This window comes from Talpa occidentalis, unplaced genomic scaffold (assembly GCF_014898055.3).
Source record: "Talpa occidentalis isolate TD23 unplaced genomic scaffold, MPIMG_talOcc4v2.1 talOcc4.13, whole genome shotgun sequence".
In the NCBI taxonomy this organism is placed as follows: Eukaryota; Metazoa; Chordata; class Mammalia; order Eulipotyphla; family Talpidae; genus Talpa; species Talpa occidentalis.
In genome coordinates, this window is record NW_023601322.1 from 87164660 (window position 1) to 87182321 (window position 17662).

At 40.9% G+C, this 17662-nt stretch overlaps 1 protein-coding gene across 4 annotated transcripts in view; it reads right to left on the reverse strand.

Moving 5' to 3' along the window:
• Positions 1-10799, reverse strand: part of COMMD10 (COMM domain containing 10) — a 128036-nt gene extending 117237 nt beyond the window's left edge. For 2 of the 4 annotated variants that reach the window (XR_008551512.1, XM_037509483.2), the window contains exons 1-4: positions 10716-10797; positions 8883-8973; positions 1941-2051; positions 407-562 (exon numbers count right to left, since the gene is read on the reverse strand). Coding sequence is in view for 3 of the 4 variants with exons in the window: in XM_037509483.2 (XP_037365380.1) it covers positions 407-562; positions 1941-2051; positions 8883-8973; positions 10716-10756 (399 nt within the window). In the remaining variant the exon portion in view is untranslated. Of the gene's footprint in view, positions 1-406; positions 563-1940; positions 2052-8882; positions 8974-10715 lie in introns of all 4 variants that reach the window. The other 2 variants (XM_037509482.2, XM_054694510.1) reach the window with 2 other exon arrangements.
• Between the last annotated feature and the right edge of the window lie 6863 nt (positions 10800-17662).

Below are 17662 nucleotides of genomic sequence, written 5' to 3' on the forward strand. Positions count from 1 at the left end.
GCTGAGGGGAGCAGCGGGAGAGACAGGAGAGGTCTGCGTGCCATGTGGGACCCTCACCGGCAGCCAGGGATCGAACCGGCGCTACAGAGGCTGCGGGCAGCTTTGCAGCCCAGAGCTCAACCGCTGCGCCACCAGGGGAGGCCCGAAGAGGCATGATTTTAAACTAGCAATTACAATTAACCCTTTGCACTCTGCTGTCCCCTCTCAGGGGACATTGGTAGCCAATGTCCAGAATGGTTCGGAGTGCAAAGGGTTAAGTTCCATAATAATACATGGAAATAACTTTATAGGAATAATGCATATAGTCTTTCTCTTACCTGACTCTACCTCTCTGCAAAAACCCTTTGAGTATAATGATCTATCGCATACATTATTGAAAACGATGTCTGGGTGGTATATCCCATACCTTGTGGGGAGCGAGAACCCTCTGCCTGAACTTTTCGACAGTCTCTTGACCCATAGAAGACCAAGCGTGGACGAACGCGTCTGCTCTGTCTGCTCTGAGGTGTATGTTTTCTAACTGCTGCTGCAGAGCTGCTGGCTTCATGTTGTGATACACGGCCTGTGGGAGGAAAATCTGATAGTCATACAAAGACCTCAGATGAAAATCAAAGATAAAACTATTTATATTTGCAGATGATGGAAAGCGAAAGAATATTCAGACTTCTACAGCACAAACGCTTGTTTTACAAAAACAACATATACAGCCAATGGTTGGAAGATTCAAGACTAAATGACATAAATTATTCAGACTAACCTTTTCGCCCTGTGGTTTAAGTAGTCCTAACTCCACTTCACTGAAACAGGTCTTTTCTTTAGCTACATACATTGATACCCTAATTGCTTCAATTAAGCATTTTAAAGAAATGTATAATGACTTTCTTGCCTAAGGAACAACCTTTTTTCAAGAACAATTTTCTCAAAACTAACTTCCTCTACCAAATTCCTAGGTGATATAAAAAATCGTAAAAAATCTGTAACATTGGTATCTGTTCTATTTCTTGCATTATTCTGTTACAACTTCCCCATTAGCCCAATGCTGCTCTGTCCTATTTGATCACCCACCAAGGGTGAGTCATCTTTATGATGTGCAGCCTGTCTAAGGCTGTGTGCTGCAATGCCTAGCAGCTTGTTCTCCCAGCCATGTCCGCTCACAAGAATGTTCAGGAAGCTACAGTACTACTGAAACTTTTATTTCACAAGTATCACATTATAACAAAGAGGAATTTCTTGAAAATCTATGTTAAACCCAGCTATGTGTTAGGTTTCCACAAAATACACAAAAATATGCCCCTGACCCCCAAAAATTCAGAATCCAGTGAAGGAGACATAAGTGACACATATGAAATAAGACTAACAAGGTCTCTACTATGATGAGCCAAGGAGAAAGGGAATTCAAATAAAGGGAAGACTGTATGTGTGAGAGGTCAGGGCTGCAGAGAGAGGAGATATTACTTGAATGGGAATTTAAATAATGAATACAATTTAGATGGAAACAAGGGATGTAGGGGGAAGCTGAGTGGGAAGAAATAGTGTAACAAAAGCTCCTCAGATAACTATTTCTTTCCTAAATGTTTCATTTATCATCCTGGTGAAACAATTTCTCCCAAATCACTTAAATAAAATGTGCTCATTTTTCCAACTTATTATACCAAACAACAAATTAAAATCTTTTCTGTCTCAAGTTAATGAAGGCCTGATTTCTACTGTCAAGTACTTTGGCAGGCAACTCGATATGAAAACTGCTTTGTGGAATATAACAATATGGGGGAAAATCATCTATTCAAATATTTTTTTAACTACATTAACTTCTTGATCAAAATATATTCACAGCTTCCACCTGCACACTTTCTTTAGAACACAGAAAGTTATAGACACAATAGCAATACAAATATGTAGTCAACAAACCATGGTTACAAAATTTGGGTTAATAAAAATACCTGTTCTAAAATGAATGATATTGTCTCAAGAACTAGGTGAAGATCTTGTTTCTCTAGAGAAAATGCAGCTTGAAGTTTTTCTTCCTCTTCGTCACTGAAACTGTTCTCAGTCTACAAAACATAAAGCCCACATTCAGGTATTCAAAACTCAGCTAGCAGAAGACCCATTCATTCACATATGAATGAGAACTTGAAAGAAAGAAGCTGATGCATTTGTAAATTTCAATACCTCATAACCATAATACAGTTCTTTTGGAATTTGCCAAAGAAAGTTCATCTTTAAAGAACAGTATTTTAAATTCCACGATTTCCAGGAGGTGGAAAATAACAGCAAATAATATAACAAAAGAATATTTAGAACAAATTAGAAGGTAAAACTCCAAATGTTAACAATAATTAATAGTAATTTCCATCTTCACAAGTCAAAAATAGCTACTGGGTATCTACTATATGCTCCATAGACACACAGTTCATGAAGTCAGGTATAAAATAGACAAATCAGAAAGACTTAAAATCAAATAATTACCAAATTTCTATTTGGAAAAGTTCTATTTGGAAAAGGTAGGGTTTACTTTAAGAACATACAACACAGTATAATTTATAATACCAAGTGCAGGAAATTATAACTTTTCTAGAATTTCAATATTTTCCATAACATATATACTTTTACAAGCAATATATGGAAGATAGCCATCTAACTATAATCTCTGGTTTGTCTCCTTTCTTTCATTTCCAAAATAATCTTCTTGAGCTAAAGATAACTGATTTATCAAATATGAAACATGCACAACTTTAGAACAGTTTTAAAATTACCGTAAATACTAAAAACAACTTTCCCCGCAGCAGCCTCTCCCTAACAGCAATATGGAGAAGACTCAGAAGTTCCATAAGTCTCTGTCTTGGCATCTAGGAGTGATTTTCAACTGCTCTGCTAAAGCAGCACAAAACTCTAAGCAGACGTACTTTTGGTTTCTGAAAGCTAGTTACCAAAATGCCTTGTACCTATTATATGTTCTGTGCCTGACAAAAGCAGGAACCCAATTCAGCCAAAATGTCACTCGCTCACCTCAAGAGCAATGCTGGATTTGAAAGTCCCAAATTTGTGATTAGGATACATCTTCTTGAAGTAATGAGCTATAGTACCAGGTTTTATCAGTGCAAGGAATAAAATAGCATTATCTCTATATAATCACTAAACCACATGATTCTATATATCTGGTTTCTCTTCAGATCACATAAATCTTTCCCTTTCAACCACACATTGCATCAAATCCAATGAACATTTATTTATAATTTAATTTCCAAGTCAGTCAATCTGGTTCCTTTTAATATACACCAAATAAGCTGTTTTGACAAAATTTAAAAAAAAAGTAACTGGAATGTAAAAAATTAAATTTAGTGCTCCCAACATGTACAAAGAGAGTACAACAAAAGGGATGCTCTCAGGATCTTTGAGGACATGATATTAATAAAGTGACGCAGACAAGGGAACATTTACCTCCCCCCATCTACTGGTACATCATCATGCACCCTTAAAAAAAAGGAGACCTTAAAATCTGTCAGCAGAACAGCAAATGGAGAACATAGCTATAAAACAAAGGTACAGACATATATTCAACATCTTGCTCCAATTATGAAGCTGAGAAACATTAAATGGAAGTCCCTCTTTTGGGGGAGCAGCAGTTCAATTTTTTTCTATCTACCAAAAGCAAAGTACAAGATTTGAACATTGAGAAGAAAGTACAGGAGATATACTATTTTTTTATCCTCTCATCTGGGAGAAAAGTAAGTCCCAGACTTACATAATTAGAGATGAAATGTCCAAGAAATGTAAGTTTTAAAGTGGAAAGTGGATGTTGTTTTCTATATATGTCATAAATACATACACAGGTAAAATGGGCAAACACCGCATACAAAGAATAAGATCATGCTATTCAGATTAACATGGAAAGATCTCAGATAAAGCGTTAAGGGAAAAGATGATTCACACAAAAAGAGATGTATACAGTATGATGCCACTTACACAATAACACATCACCCACAGCCTCAACTGCCTGTGCATGCATGTGTGTGCACATCTGTGCACATCTGCATTTATTAGTGCATGAGAAAAGTTCTGGAAAGATAAAAACCCAATTAACAACAAAGGCTACCTCTTGGGAAGTGTGAGGGCTTTATTATACCTGCCAATTTTTTAAAACTCCTCCCTTCAAAAGATGAAGCTGATTTCCCTTCCCTTGAGTGTGAGCCAGACTTGACAGCTTACTTCTACCAAACAGAACACAATGAGAGTGGAGCTATGTGATACCCAAGTCTGGGTCACACAAGGGACAGCACCTCCCTATCCTGGCTCCCTTGCTGTAGCAGTCCCAGATGTCTCCCACCAACATCCTCCAGCAGCTAACTCCTTTGGAAAGAAATCCTCCAGCGCCAGGCCAGCCTGCAGATAATAGCAGCCAAGCAATACCTGACAGCAACTTCTTAAGAAATCCCAAGGTAGGGGCTTCCCCGGTGGCGCAGCGGTTGAGCGCTGGGTTGCGAAGCTTCCCGCAGCCTCTGCAGCGCCAGTTCGATCCCGGCTGCTCCCCGGCCACCCGAGGAGGGTCCCACATGGCGCGCAGACCTCTCCTGCCGCCCACTGCTCCCCTCAGCAGTGTACTTCGGTCCTTCTGCCTGCTCTGCTCCCCGCTCTGGCTCTGGTGAATTCTCTCACCCTCCCGCGCTTCTGACTGTACCCAGTGCTTGTATGAATAAATAAATAAATCTTTAAAAAAAAAAAAAAAGAAAAGAAATCCCAAGGCACAACCACCCAACCCAGCCATTCCTGAATTCTTGATCTACAGGAACTATGAGAGATAATTATTGTTTACTATAGTTTCAACCTGCTAATTTTTGTGTCAATTCAAAATGCAGCAATACAAAGCTAACACAGGAGAGGATTAAAGCGGGAGGAGGGTAAGAGTTAACCCAGGGGGCACTTCAGTGTGTCCACACTGCTTAAATTTTTTAGAACAAAAACTTATTTGTAAACTATATGTGCAATTTAAAATGTTATTAAAATTCTTAATGTAAACACTCTAAGCATGCTGAACTTCAAGGGCACTAAAAAAGTAAATTAAAAGATCCATTCTTGGGGGCCTCCCCTGGTGGTGCAGGCGGTTGAGCACAGCACTGTGAAGCTGTCCGCAGCCTCTGTAGCGTGGGGTCAATCTCAGCCAGCTGGCAAGAATCCCACATGGCGCGGCAGACCTCTCCTGTCTCACCTGCTGCTCCCCTCCGCAGTGTATTTTAATAGATTTGCCTGTTCTGTTCCCCGCTATGTCTCTGGTGAATCCTCTCACCCTCCCGCGCATCTGGCCTATACCCCGCTTCTTGTATGCATGAATAAATAAATCTTTAAAAAAAAAAAAAATCCATTCTTCCAAGTTTTTATTACTTCGGAGGAAAAGCTCATTTTAACATATATGATAGGGAACTAATCTCAAGTCCATACATAGTTGATATCAGGTCACATCTGTCAGAAAATTATAAAGGTCTTCTATAAATGCATATAAATGTAATATACATACATAATCTAAGAAATTATTAATGCAATTATGGCTTTAAAACTCAGAACATAAATTAGAGAGAACTCTGTGATCCAGAGTTCAAGCTGACTCACCGCTCCCCCCGACACGTATATGTGCATGCACTTTAAACTTCTGAAAGAAACGTTCCTAAACTATATGGAACCCATTCTAGATTTGGCTAACAAAGTATTTGGCTTAATTTCTTATGACAAGTCAGGTCATAATTATGAGCACCAGAGTGATATCCTGCAGTATCCTAAAGAACTTCTCGGATATGCTGTTGATTTTTCAGGTCAGGGGAAAAAAAAAAACTCAGATTTCTGTGCTTTTATATTTCTTGTGTCTGATTTTCATAATTTGTCTATTTCATCCATGATCAATTCTTGAAACTGCCTACATGCCTCATCATAGTAGCACCTTAAACCCTCACTTTGCTATATGCAGCCTGCCATGGCCAGGAATCCAGACAGTTGACCCCTCCCAAGTAGACACACTATATAGGTCCATCAATAGGCTTTCTGTGAGGGCCTAAAAGGCTCTTCTGTGACGTGAAGTATTTGAGTTCTCTTTATTGCATGAGTAGTGACAGCTATTTTTAAAACTCAGAAGCCATAAATATTTATGCCTAAGTTCCCAGCTACAGAAGCTAGTCTGACTTCCCAGCGTTCCCAAAGTGCGCTCTGTCAGCACGCGGGATGGGATGATTCTCCAGCAGGACTGCTGTGCACAATCCGAATCCTTTAAAGCTCCTGGGCATTAAGCACCCACAGCATCTTCCACTCATTATAACAACCAAAAAAACATCCCTACATATCTTAATATGCCAGGATGGTCCAGGAAGATGACCAGTTCAGAGGACTTGAAAACCCAGGTTTGGACGGGCACATGTTTCATAAGCTTAGTTTGCCCATGGTTCTTCCTACTAGGTATTCCAAAGAACCAGTCTGGAGAAAAACAGATACCTTCTGCCCTGAGGCAGGCAACCTTAGTTAAATCAAACTGTCAAGTCGGTAACAATTAGAACAGCAAACGCATCCCCAAACTTCTTCACTAATCCACCTACATCAGGTTTCACTGTCCCAAAGGCTCTGCCTGTCTCAAGGCAAAAGCCATAGGACAGATCAAGAGTGCAGAAGAGAAACTGGGCAGATCCTCAATGGCAAGTACAAGCCTTATTTGATAGAGGAGCCCTTATCACAAGAGGAATCCCTCCAAAAGAGAGTTTCCTGAAATGGTTCAGGATATAAATTGCTCCTTCCCTTTCTCTCTCAACAGACAAGTATTCACACACACATCAGCAGTTTCTGCCTTCAGATGCTTCAGCTCTCAACAATCACAACTTCTCACCTCTACTCCCCACTTGTGATGTGTTCAGCGTTCATATGCCTCTGTGCAAGGCTTCCTTACGCTACGATGATACGAGCTTACTCTCACCTCCCGAGGTGACAGAGAGGACAAAAGGAAAGCTATACATCTCAATCTCCCCTCCAAATATTCCATCCTCCCTCAGGCTGGAGACTAAAAGATGTGTATAAGATTCTTGTCGCATTTGGTTTTACCTGTTTAAGAAGGCAGCAAACAGCTCCAGAAACCAAAGCAAAACTTCCATCTTTAGTGACTGCATCATTCACTTTTAGAATGACATATCCAGTATTTTGTGTTCTTTCCTGGGGCTTACTGTAATGGGGTAAAGGGGTAAATTCTGGAACCAAGTGACCTTGGGCAATCCACCTCATTGGCCTCTATCTCAGTTTCCTCATGGATAAATGGATGACAATAGAATCCACTTCCTAAAGCCACTGTAAAGATCAGATGTGCTAATGATACAGAGCCATTGAAACAGCTCCACTCATAGAGGGAACAATGTGACTGTAAATGTAGCCTGTGTTGCTGCTGTTCTTCTTCTTCCTGCCTCTCTCCATATACATCACCAATTCATTACAGGCAGATATTTAGAGGACCTACATTTGTCTGTGTTCCCCAGGGAAGGAAAATACTGACTCCAAGAAGAGTTACATTAAATGTCTATATTAAGTATAGGAAATACAAAGATGAGTAAAACGAGGTATTCAAGGTCAAAGACCCTCTACCCATGAAACAAACACACTGCTACAGCACTAAAGTGAGGTGAGAATGAACAAAGAGTTTTAGAAGCACAGAAGAGAGAGAGTGATGGGAGTGTAATGGTGAACTCCCTGAAGGATGAACAGTTTATTCACTAAAGCAGGAAAGAAGGACATCTGCTGGCAAAGGAAGGAGCATATGCAGACGCAGAGATCAAAATTTCCTCACATATTCTAGTAAAAAAGCACCCAGTCTAGTGTGAACAAAGCAGCTGCAAAGTGTGAAGAACATAGTTTATAGCCACATGACAGTGGTACCAAATGTTATATTATTATAATATGTGAGATGATCTATTATAATATGCAATGCAGATATATTACTATGCCACAATGTTAAAAATATGTAACTTTTCTCCATGGGGCAAAAAAAAAGGAATTGATGATTCTGAACACTAAAGACATGATCAACCTTTTTTTTTAAGATATGTAATTTGGAGAGAGAAATGGAATACCATTGTGAAGAAGTGACAGACAAGGATACTGTATGCAAACATACCAATCTGAGGGTGAGTGTAGAACAAAGAGAGAGAAAATGAGGACCTCCATCAGGGCTGAGAATTTAGATTTGAAAGACAAGTCAGAGGGCTTTTGCAGCTGGCTCCTGACTAGGGGGTGGAAATGCGGAAGTGAGTCCCTGTTTTCATTTAATATGAATTCCTGGCAGCAGACAGAGCAGTCAGTAGGAGCTCTGTAAACGTATTGGAGGGAATTAATATTTTTTAAACTGATAAATGGACTTAGACCGGAGACTAAGCAGTGATTTACTAAACATCAATATGTCCAAAATAACCATGCCCTTAAAATAAAAGTGAACAAGTTAAATGCAAGCTTAAATATTGGCTGACAGCAAAAAATAGAAGAATGAAATCATGCAATCTTCCATGGATTTTCCCATTGTATGTTTCATAGAACTTTAGTCCCAAATTACATTAAGTGATAAAGCAGTTTCAAGGTCAAACACATTTTGGAAAATGTTACACACCATATTCACGCTTAAATATTTCCAATAAACACTGGCATTAAAAAAAAAAAAAAAAACTCTGAAAAATTCCATAGTGAAAGACAATTAATTAGGACAGAGTTTCCAAAACTTTTGATCATGGGACATTATCAAATTTTCCAGAGACCTAGTGTTCCCAAGAATACACTGGAGAGTACTAGACTTCACAAAAAAGTTCTCCAAGTAGAAATACAGTTTCAGTGAAATTAAAAGGAAGTATTACAAAACATAGAAATGCAAAACCACAAACCTTCAGGTGAAGTTTTTGAAGAATTCGGGTGAGCAATCTTGGAAATCTTCCTATATCTATTTCATTTATCAGCGACACTGCTTTCTTCATGCTAAAAAATTCATAAGCCAAATTTTAAAATTAGTTTTCCAAATGAAACTGTACTTGCTATAAATAGTTGTTTATAACTGTGATTGTCTACACAAGTGTTCATTTTAACAACTTTGATTGCTACAAGGTAAGGAGCAGTGAAATAAAGAAAAACAAGACTGCCAGACAAAAAACAATGTCCTTCAAAATAATTCCTGTTGAAAGGCCCACTTGAAAAATGTTCTCTTTCTGTGGGGAAGGCAAAGTAGCAGGGGAAGATTGCACTCTGCAGGAATGAGCAGTAAGTTAGCAATGAGTGTATAAGTATCCACTTAACCCAAAGAGGGACTCTGAAAAGAGTGGAAAGAGGGAAGTGGTAACTAAGGCAATGACACCAGGGGGGGAAAAAAAAAAAAAACACCCAACAAAGAAAAGAAATTTGTAGTGCAGATAATGGACTGAAAAATAACAACACATACAAAAGCATTTAGGATTACTAAATAGAGTTGTTTTAAAGCTCTGCCTCACCTGTAATGATCAATTTTAATTTACCTGATAACAGCCATTCCACTACAACATATTGGATATCATTTATTGATGTAGTGTTACCAGGACACTAGTGTGAGGAAAGGAACTAGCTGTCAGAACTCAAGAAATCCAGGAAGACAGCAAAACTTCAAAATGACAACTGGGCCTCCCTGGTGGTGCAAGGGATTAAGTTTCAGAGCTATTAAGCTACTGCCAGCCACTGTGGCATAAGTTCCATGCCCAGCCAGGGAACTAACCCACATGGCACAGCAGACCTCTCCTGTGTCACCTGCTGCTCCCCTCAGCAGTGTATTTCAGTAGATACACCTGTCCTGCTCCCCAATCTCTCTCTGGTGAATCCTCTCAACTACCCCACACTTCTGGCCTACACCCCAGTTCTTGCATGCACAAATAAAAATAAATCTTCAAAAAAAATGAAATGAAATGAAAACTACCTTTAAGGAGATTCTTGCCCAATTTGGACACAAATAAATTGTTTTCCAACTTCAATTATACTATATACTTCAGCATTTTTTCCATATTCAAATACCACCTGTACTGTTACTTTTCATTAAACTGAGCCATTTTCAAATAAATTTATTTGAAAAAAGAACTTTACATCACCACTAAGGGCAGTCGACATAACTTACAGTAATTAGTTCAACGCAAAATAAAGTGAAAACTAAAGTAAAGCCAGACTCCAAATTATGGTCTCTCCTACCAGCCCCAAACTCCCTGGCCTGGGGTCTACTCTATCAGGATTGAAAAGGGGTATGAACTCCTATGAGATATTAAAGTCCTTCCAGCACCAATGGAGCATTTGTCAGAATCAAAAATTCTGAAAACATAATTGAAAGCGGAAACGGAAGCTCTTTGCACGTGATTCAACACCACGCCCTGCAGGCCCGCGCTCTTGTGATGCTACACTCGGGGGCCAGTGACAGACGTCGCACACCGTCGCGACGACCTCAGCTGCCAGGCGCCCTGTGGCCCCAGGCAGGTGAGCCACCGTGAAGGTGGAGCCGTCGGCGATCCGCGCTCTCCCACTGGAACCTGCGGGCACACACTGCGACCTGGGCCGCTTGGCTCCCACTACTCCCGACCTCGGAGGCCCGCGCCCGCCCCGCCCGGCCTCGCGCTCCTCGGCGCCAAGGCCACGGACGGCAGGGGCGACTTTACGCCCGCCCTGGCCGCGCCATCCTGGGGGCAGCTCCCGCAAGCGCAGCCGCCGGCTACCTGGGGCTCTCCCGCAGGATCGGAGCTGCGGACGCCGCCATCTTCAAAGCTCCCACGCCGGGTCGCTGCGGGTCAGCTGATGTGGGCCCAGCCAATGGGGGCCGAGGTGGACGGGAAGCCGGAAGGGCCAAGCCGCGCAGTGCCGCCCGGACAGCTGAGGGTCCCCCTGCTGGGTGATCCAGGAACTGCAGGAGGCGGTGGCTTCCCCCGGCCTCCCTTTGGGAGTTAATATAAATAAAAAGAAAATTAAAAAATAATATATAAAAGCAAAAAACAAAAAAAAGGCAGTACACGCATCCACTCATGTATACACACATTCATGATATATGTGTACGCATAACTGGATGTGACTGTGTATCTGTGTTGTGTATTATGAACGTTGTACGTGTATAAACATACACTTAAGCGTGTGTACCCATACATGCACTTTCTTTTTCTATCGTATTTCTTAATTGTTTTAAAAAAAAACTATTTTTAGCGTAAATATTCATGTTTCATAGTTTAAGACTAGAGGTCAGTGACAAACTTCCTTGAAGTCAATTTAAAGAAATTCTTCACCATCCAAAACCACTGAGTTTGAGCCCAAGGCCCCACACATGACCCCCAACAAGTGAGGTGCGGCCCACAACATTGGCCTGGACACTGTGTGATCAATCAGGGCTCTGGGTCTTCCCTTAAGCCACATCCCCAGAGCACTGTGCCTGCCATGTGCCAGGCACTGTGCTAAACACAGGATACAAAAGGCCAAAATTCTGCCCTTGCAGTTTGCAGAGTTCGGATGGACAAGTATTTGTTGTGACCTCTTTGGAAGCCAGCACTGCAGACACTGCCATTGAGGATCTCAGAGGGTTTCACAAATACCTTGTTGTACCTTAGACAAAAACATATATAGTGTAGTTAAGGAGGTTCAGAGGTGAGAACAATAATAAGCCATCTGAACAAGGACCAGGAAAGCTTTCTGTGGCAGGGGGCGTGAAGTTTTGAGTGCTGGATGGTGGCATATGTACTTAATTTGGTAGAAAACGGAGTCGGGTCCTCCCTGGTGGCATAAGGAGTTAAGCACAGTACTGTGAAGCTACCTGCAGCCTCTGAAGCACAAGTTCGATCCCTGGCTGGCCAGGGAGCTACCCACATGGCACAGCAGACCTCTCCTGTCTCACCTGCTGCTCCCCTCAGCAGTATATTTCAATAGATCTGCCTGTTCTGCTCCCCACTCTGTCTCTAGTGAATCCTCTCACTTCCACCCTCTGCACCTCTGGCCTGTACCCCAGTTCTTATATGCATAAATAAGTATTTTAAAAAAAAGAAAATAGGGAGTCATTAAACGTTTTTAGGCAAACTGTGTTGAAGATTACATTGGCATGATTACATTAAAAAGAAGCAAAGATGCCAGATAGGAAACGACTGTTATTACATGAAAGTTGTGGGGTGCAATGCCATGACAGGTAGACATTTTCTTGGCCAGTAGAGGACCTTCAAGGGAGAGGGGATGGGAGGAGAGGCGAGATGAGGGAAAGAGAGGGGTATTCATTTCTGTTCTGGATAAAACTGACAGTACATGTGAATGGCCAGCAGAGGGCGGCAAAAACATTCATGCAAATTTTTTCTTTTCTACCCTGCTTTTGGGAAGGTGGATTAAGAACTACAAGGTGCAAGAGACCCTCATCTTTCAAGAATACATGCAAAAATCATATAAAGGATATAATTTCAATGCTCCTAGCTGCCAAGTGCTTTATAAACAATTTTTTTAAGATTTATTCATTTATGCATACAATAACTGGGTACACATCAGAGGTGTGGGGAGTGAGAGGATTCACCAGAGACAGAGTGGGGAACAGAACAGGCAGATTGACAGAAGTACACTTCTGAGGGGAGCAGCCAGTAAGTCAGGAGAGGTCTGCTGTGCCATGTGGGTAGCTCCCTGGCCGGCCGGGGGATCGAACTCATGATGCAGTGGCTGTGGATAGCTTCATAGGTTGTTTCTTAACCCCTTGTGCCACCAGGGAGGCCCTATAAACAAATTTTAAAGATAGATTGGGAATCTGAAGGTGTTCAAAAAATGATCTTCTGTTCCTCTTGAAATCCCTCTCTCCCTCCTTCTTTCTCTTCTCCTTTTGTTTTTCTCACTTCTTTCTGGGACTTGTTTAGCAACACCCCCAAAGCTAGGTAGTTAGTGTTCTCTATCAGTTGACTCAATCTATGGGCAGAGCCACAACTCTCTAGTTCACCTTCAGGGCACACACTGGCTCATACTGGGTAAAGAAGTACTGAAAAGAGGCAATAGGGTCTAAGCTCAGACCTCTTAGACCAGGCCTTAGAGGTATGCTAGGAAGGAGAGGGAACAATTTATTGTAAAAGTTCACTGAAACAAATTTGGGGCAACTAGATACAAGCCTCTCTCCATTTTCTGGACAATACCCTGTTAGCCAGGGTGTTTTGTTGAGAAGCAAGAAAATCCAACTCTGACTAATTTGAGAGGGTTCTTGTTTATAGTCTCCTTTCATTAACTTGTTATTAAAATGGGGGCAGGGCCTCCCCTGTTGGCGCAGGCGGTTAAGCGCAGTGCTGTGAAGCTGTCCGCAGTCTCTGCAGTGCCGGTTCATCCCATCCTGGCCAGCAAGGGTCCCACATGATGCAGCAGACCTCTCCTGTCTCGCCCGCTGCTCCCTTCAGCAGTGTATTTCGTCAGTCTGCCTGTTTTGTTCCCCACTCTGTCTCTGGCGAACCCTCTCACCCTCCCATGCATCTGGCCTGTACCCCGGTTCTTGTAGAAACAAATAAATCTTTTTAAAAAATAAAATAAAATGGGAGCAAATATTTTAAAATTTAAAATGGTGATATTATTTCATAGAAGTTAATGTTCACACATTGGCAATATTAGGCAATAATTTAGATAAAATTCCTAGAAAGATAGAACTCTCCAAAACTGATATGAAAATAAAAAAAATTTTGCAGATGATGTCTTATTAAAAAACCTTCTTATAAATAAGGCCCAAATGTTTTACTGGCAAATTTCCAACAAATGTTTAAGGAAGAAAAATGTCAGAAAGCCTTCCAGGGAAGATCAAAGAGAAAATAATCCTGGACTCCTCTGTGAGTCTAGATGACCTTGATATCAAAGCCCAACAGGGGACTTCCACTTCTGAGAAGATGATGTACAGGTACTTTATGATTCTTTCCACCAAGTGCGGCTAAAATCTCTGGATAGTAAATAAAACAAACACAAAGCAGAGCTAAAGGGTAGAGAGACAGTGGGGAAAACAGGGGGTGGTGCCTTGGACATGCTGTGATAAGTGCTTGGGTTTCCTTTGGATTCTGTATACCCCAGGGTGTATTGTCTTACCCACTGCACCCTCAGCACCTAGTAAAGTGTGTGGTAAGTAAGTGGTGCTAATGAATGAATGGTCAGTAAAAGCCCTATTGAAGGAAAAAGAATTCAAGTCAGTCCTCTGTCTCTTGAATGTATTATGCCTGACCAAGCATTAACTAATTTTAAAAGAACAAAGACAGCCACCCAAAGAGGGAGTGTTTAGGGAAAATCTACTAAAGGTATCGATACAAAATAAACAGCTTACTAGGCCCAAAGAGTAATGAGGAGAGTTGCATCCCTTCCGCAGAATGAAGGAAAATAATATGGGAGAAGCAGAACTTTATAAAATCGGTGAATATGAAAAAAAACATTCCAAATGTAGGTTTAAAAAATAGATTGGGGCAGGGAGGAGATGCTTAGGTGAAATTATATATATGGGCCACTGTCCTAAATAGCCCCAGAACTGTCTTCTGGGTTGTAGACACCATGCAGAATAAAGAAAAAAGTCAAAGGGAAAGAAACAATATGTAAGGATTTTCTTCTAATAATTTTGTACAGGAATACAAGCTCAGCTAAAGCACTTAATGTCAGCACCTACCAAGTGTGAATAAATGTTAATCAAGAATCCAGTTGATTTATAATGATGCACAGCTGAAACGTATGTAATCTTACAATACAGTATTACTTTAATAAAAATTTTAAAAATAATCCATGTATCTAATGACCGCAGTTGCAATGCCTAGAGTTCAACTCTAGGGGGTGATGTTGGCATCGTAGGTATGTGAAAAGCACCTTCTGAACAGGCAGCAAAGAGCCCAAATGTTTCAAATCACCAAGGCACTATAAAACTACAATCTATGACACCCACAAAACATCCAAGTCAACATTGTTCACTTTTCAGAAAAGCAAGTAAACACAAAGAAGAGGTGAGATGATTTTTCTGTGAATAACATTCCAGAGACTCTACCTGCAATGAACCCAGGATGCTGTATCCAGGGAAGGGGGAGCTGTGGGATCGCCTTAGACACAGTATGGATAGTTTTAAGCTCTTACCAATTAGACACAAAGTTATTGTGCAAACTGATGTGATATGGCATTCCAGCGGTAAATCCTTACGTAAATGGTCATAGGCAACTTGTGTAAAATTCTCCATGCATAACAGCTTATATTTAAATGACCTTTTGTGAAAGAGCTTTTCTTACCATTACTTTACATATTCATGAAGACACAACATCAGTATTGAAAGATAGCCATGCAGAAAGAGAAAAAACCTATTACGGCTGACAGGACAATTTCCTTAGTTAATGTAATCAGATAACCCAGCTATGTTCCTGGTTAATATGAATTTGGTTCAAATAACTAAAGACCTTTATTCATTTGTGATAAAATTAGATACTTGCAGAATGAATTTCTGACAATTCACACAAATCATTTTTGCAATGATCATTTAGTGCAGGAGGTTTTTTTAAAAAGGCATTGAATTGCCATTAGATAAAGATGAAACAACCTGATTTCAAGAAAAAAGGAATTCATCAGATGTTTTACAAGTCTTTCATAAAATCTGGATGAGCTGTCTGCTTAGTAATTATGCAGTTTTTAATTTTATTTTTCACTTTACTTGAAAACTCACCAACATAATTTGCCAACACACTTTTTATTTATTTATTTTTTAAGATTTATTTATTTATGCATACAAGAACTGGGATGTAAGCCAGAGGTGCAGGGGAGGGGAGTATGTGTGTGAGAGGATTCACCAGAGACAGAGCAGGGAGCACAACAAGCAGATCTATTGAAATACACTGCTGAGGGGAACAGGGGGTGAGACAGGAGAGGTCTGCTGCGCCATGTGGGTTGCTCCCTGGCTGGCTGGGGATCGAACTTGTACTGCAGTGGCTGGTGATAGCTCGATAGTACTGTCTTTAACTGCTGCGCCACAGACTGCTGACACACTTTTTAAACCAAACCACTTGAAAGCAGATTATCTCACCTAATATTTAAGACTGGGTGACAAGAGGAGACAGAAGGGAAAGGTATTCTAATGTTTATTTGCATGAATTTTTTTAAAATATGTAATTTGGAAATGTAGAGACAAGGAAAGGTTTCCCAAACTTACCAGCTCATGAAACTTACCTGTGTTGCTTGTTTAAAAATATGGACTCCCTGGTCCCATCCCTAGAGGTTCTGATTCCTGAGGGCTGGCAGGGGGCTCGGGATTATGCATTTTTCAAAGCACCTGGATGAGTTCTATGATCAGTCACACTTGGGAAATACTTGATGTCATGGAAAGAACACAGATCTGGTCTTAGGGTTCAAACCTGCATAAACTCTCACCGTTGTTAAAAATTAAACAAACAAACAACAAAAAGACAGGCTTTAGTCTCTAAACCCCCCTGAAAACAGGAGTCCGGTTTCACTCAATCCCATAGGCCCAGCCTGGTCTCTGTGCACAGATAGCCTGAGGGTTGGTATTGGAGACTAACTCATTATTTAGAGGAGCTGTCAGCTTCCCTTTAACTTTAAAAATCTATGATTCTAAAATAGATAAATAATAAGGCAATTCATTTGGTCAGTCATTTAGAAAATAATAATTATTCCCCAAACAAAACAAACTGAAAACCCAAAAAGCCCCCACTCCTTTTGTCTGGTCTTCTGGCTGCAGTGTCCTCAGGACAGGCCCCAGGCTGTGACCTGTAAAGGGAATGAACTGGAAGCACTTAGCACATTGCTTGGCTCACAGTAATTGCTGAATAAAAGCAAGCTGAATTTAGAAAGCCAGTAAGTTCTGCAGAAAACAGATTAAGTTCTCCCCGACACATACAGAAGTGCTGGAGTCACAGCGTGACTTTCAGGACTGTGGTTACTTTTGTCCCAGGTCATTATTAAAAGAAAGAAATCCAGAATTATCAGGAAATCCCCCCTCCCCCCGCATACATGTGGAATATGCAAAAATAAGTTTTTTAAAACTGAGTGTGGAGGAAAATAAACCCTGAGTAACATTTCAAGTTTACCTTGAGCAAATGCTCATACCATTTTTTTTAAAAAAAGCATTAATTACTCTGTTCAAACATTTACATATATTAGGCACCCATAGAACTTAAATGAATGATTCTCAAAGTGTGGCCCCTACCAAGCAGCTTCAGTGTCACCGGGGAAATGTAAATTCATGTGCCTTAGCTCAGATCTAATGAATCAGAAACCTTGGAGGTGGGAGAACAAAATCCATGATGTAACAAGTCTTCCCAGTGATTCTAAAAGACACTGAAATATGAGAACTTTTGATGCAAGGCAAACAGGACTCTGTCCTGAAACAAAATTAAAGAAGGCTGAATTCAACTCTCTCTAAACCTCCTACTGTGGGGCCTAGCTGGTGGCGCAAGGGGTTAAGCACAGCACTGTGAAGCTATCTGCAGCCTCTGCAGCACGAGTTGGATCCCTGGCAAGCCAGGGAGCAACCCACATGGTACAGCAGACCTCTCCTGTCTTGCCCTCTGCTACCCTCAGCAGTGTATTTCAGTCAGTCTGCCTGTTCTGTTCCCCACTCTGTCTCTGGTGAATTCTTTCACCTCCCCACATCTCTAGCCTGTACCCCAGTTATTGTATGCATAAAATATAAATCTTAAAATAAACAAATAAGCAA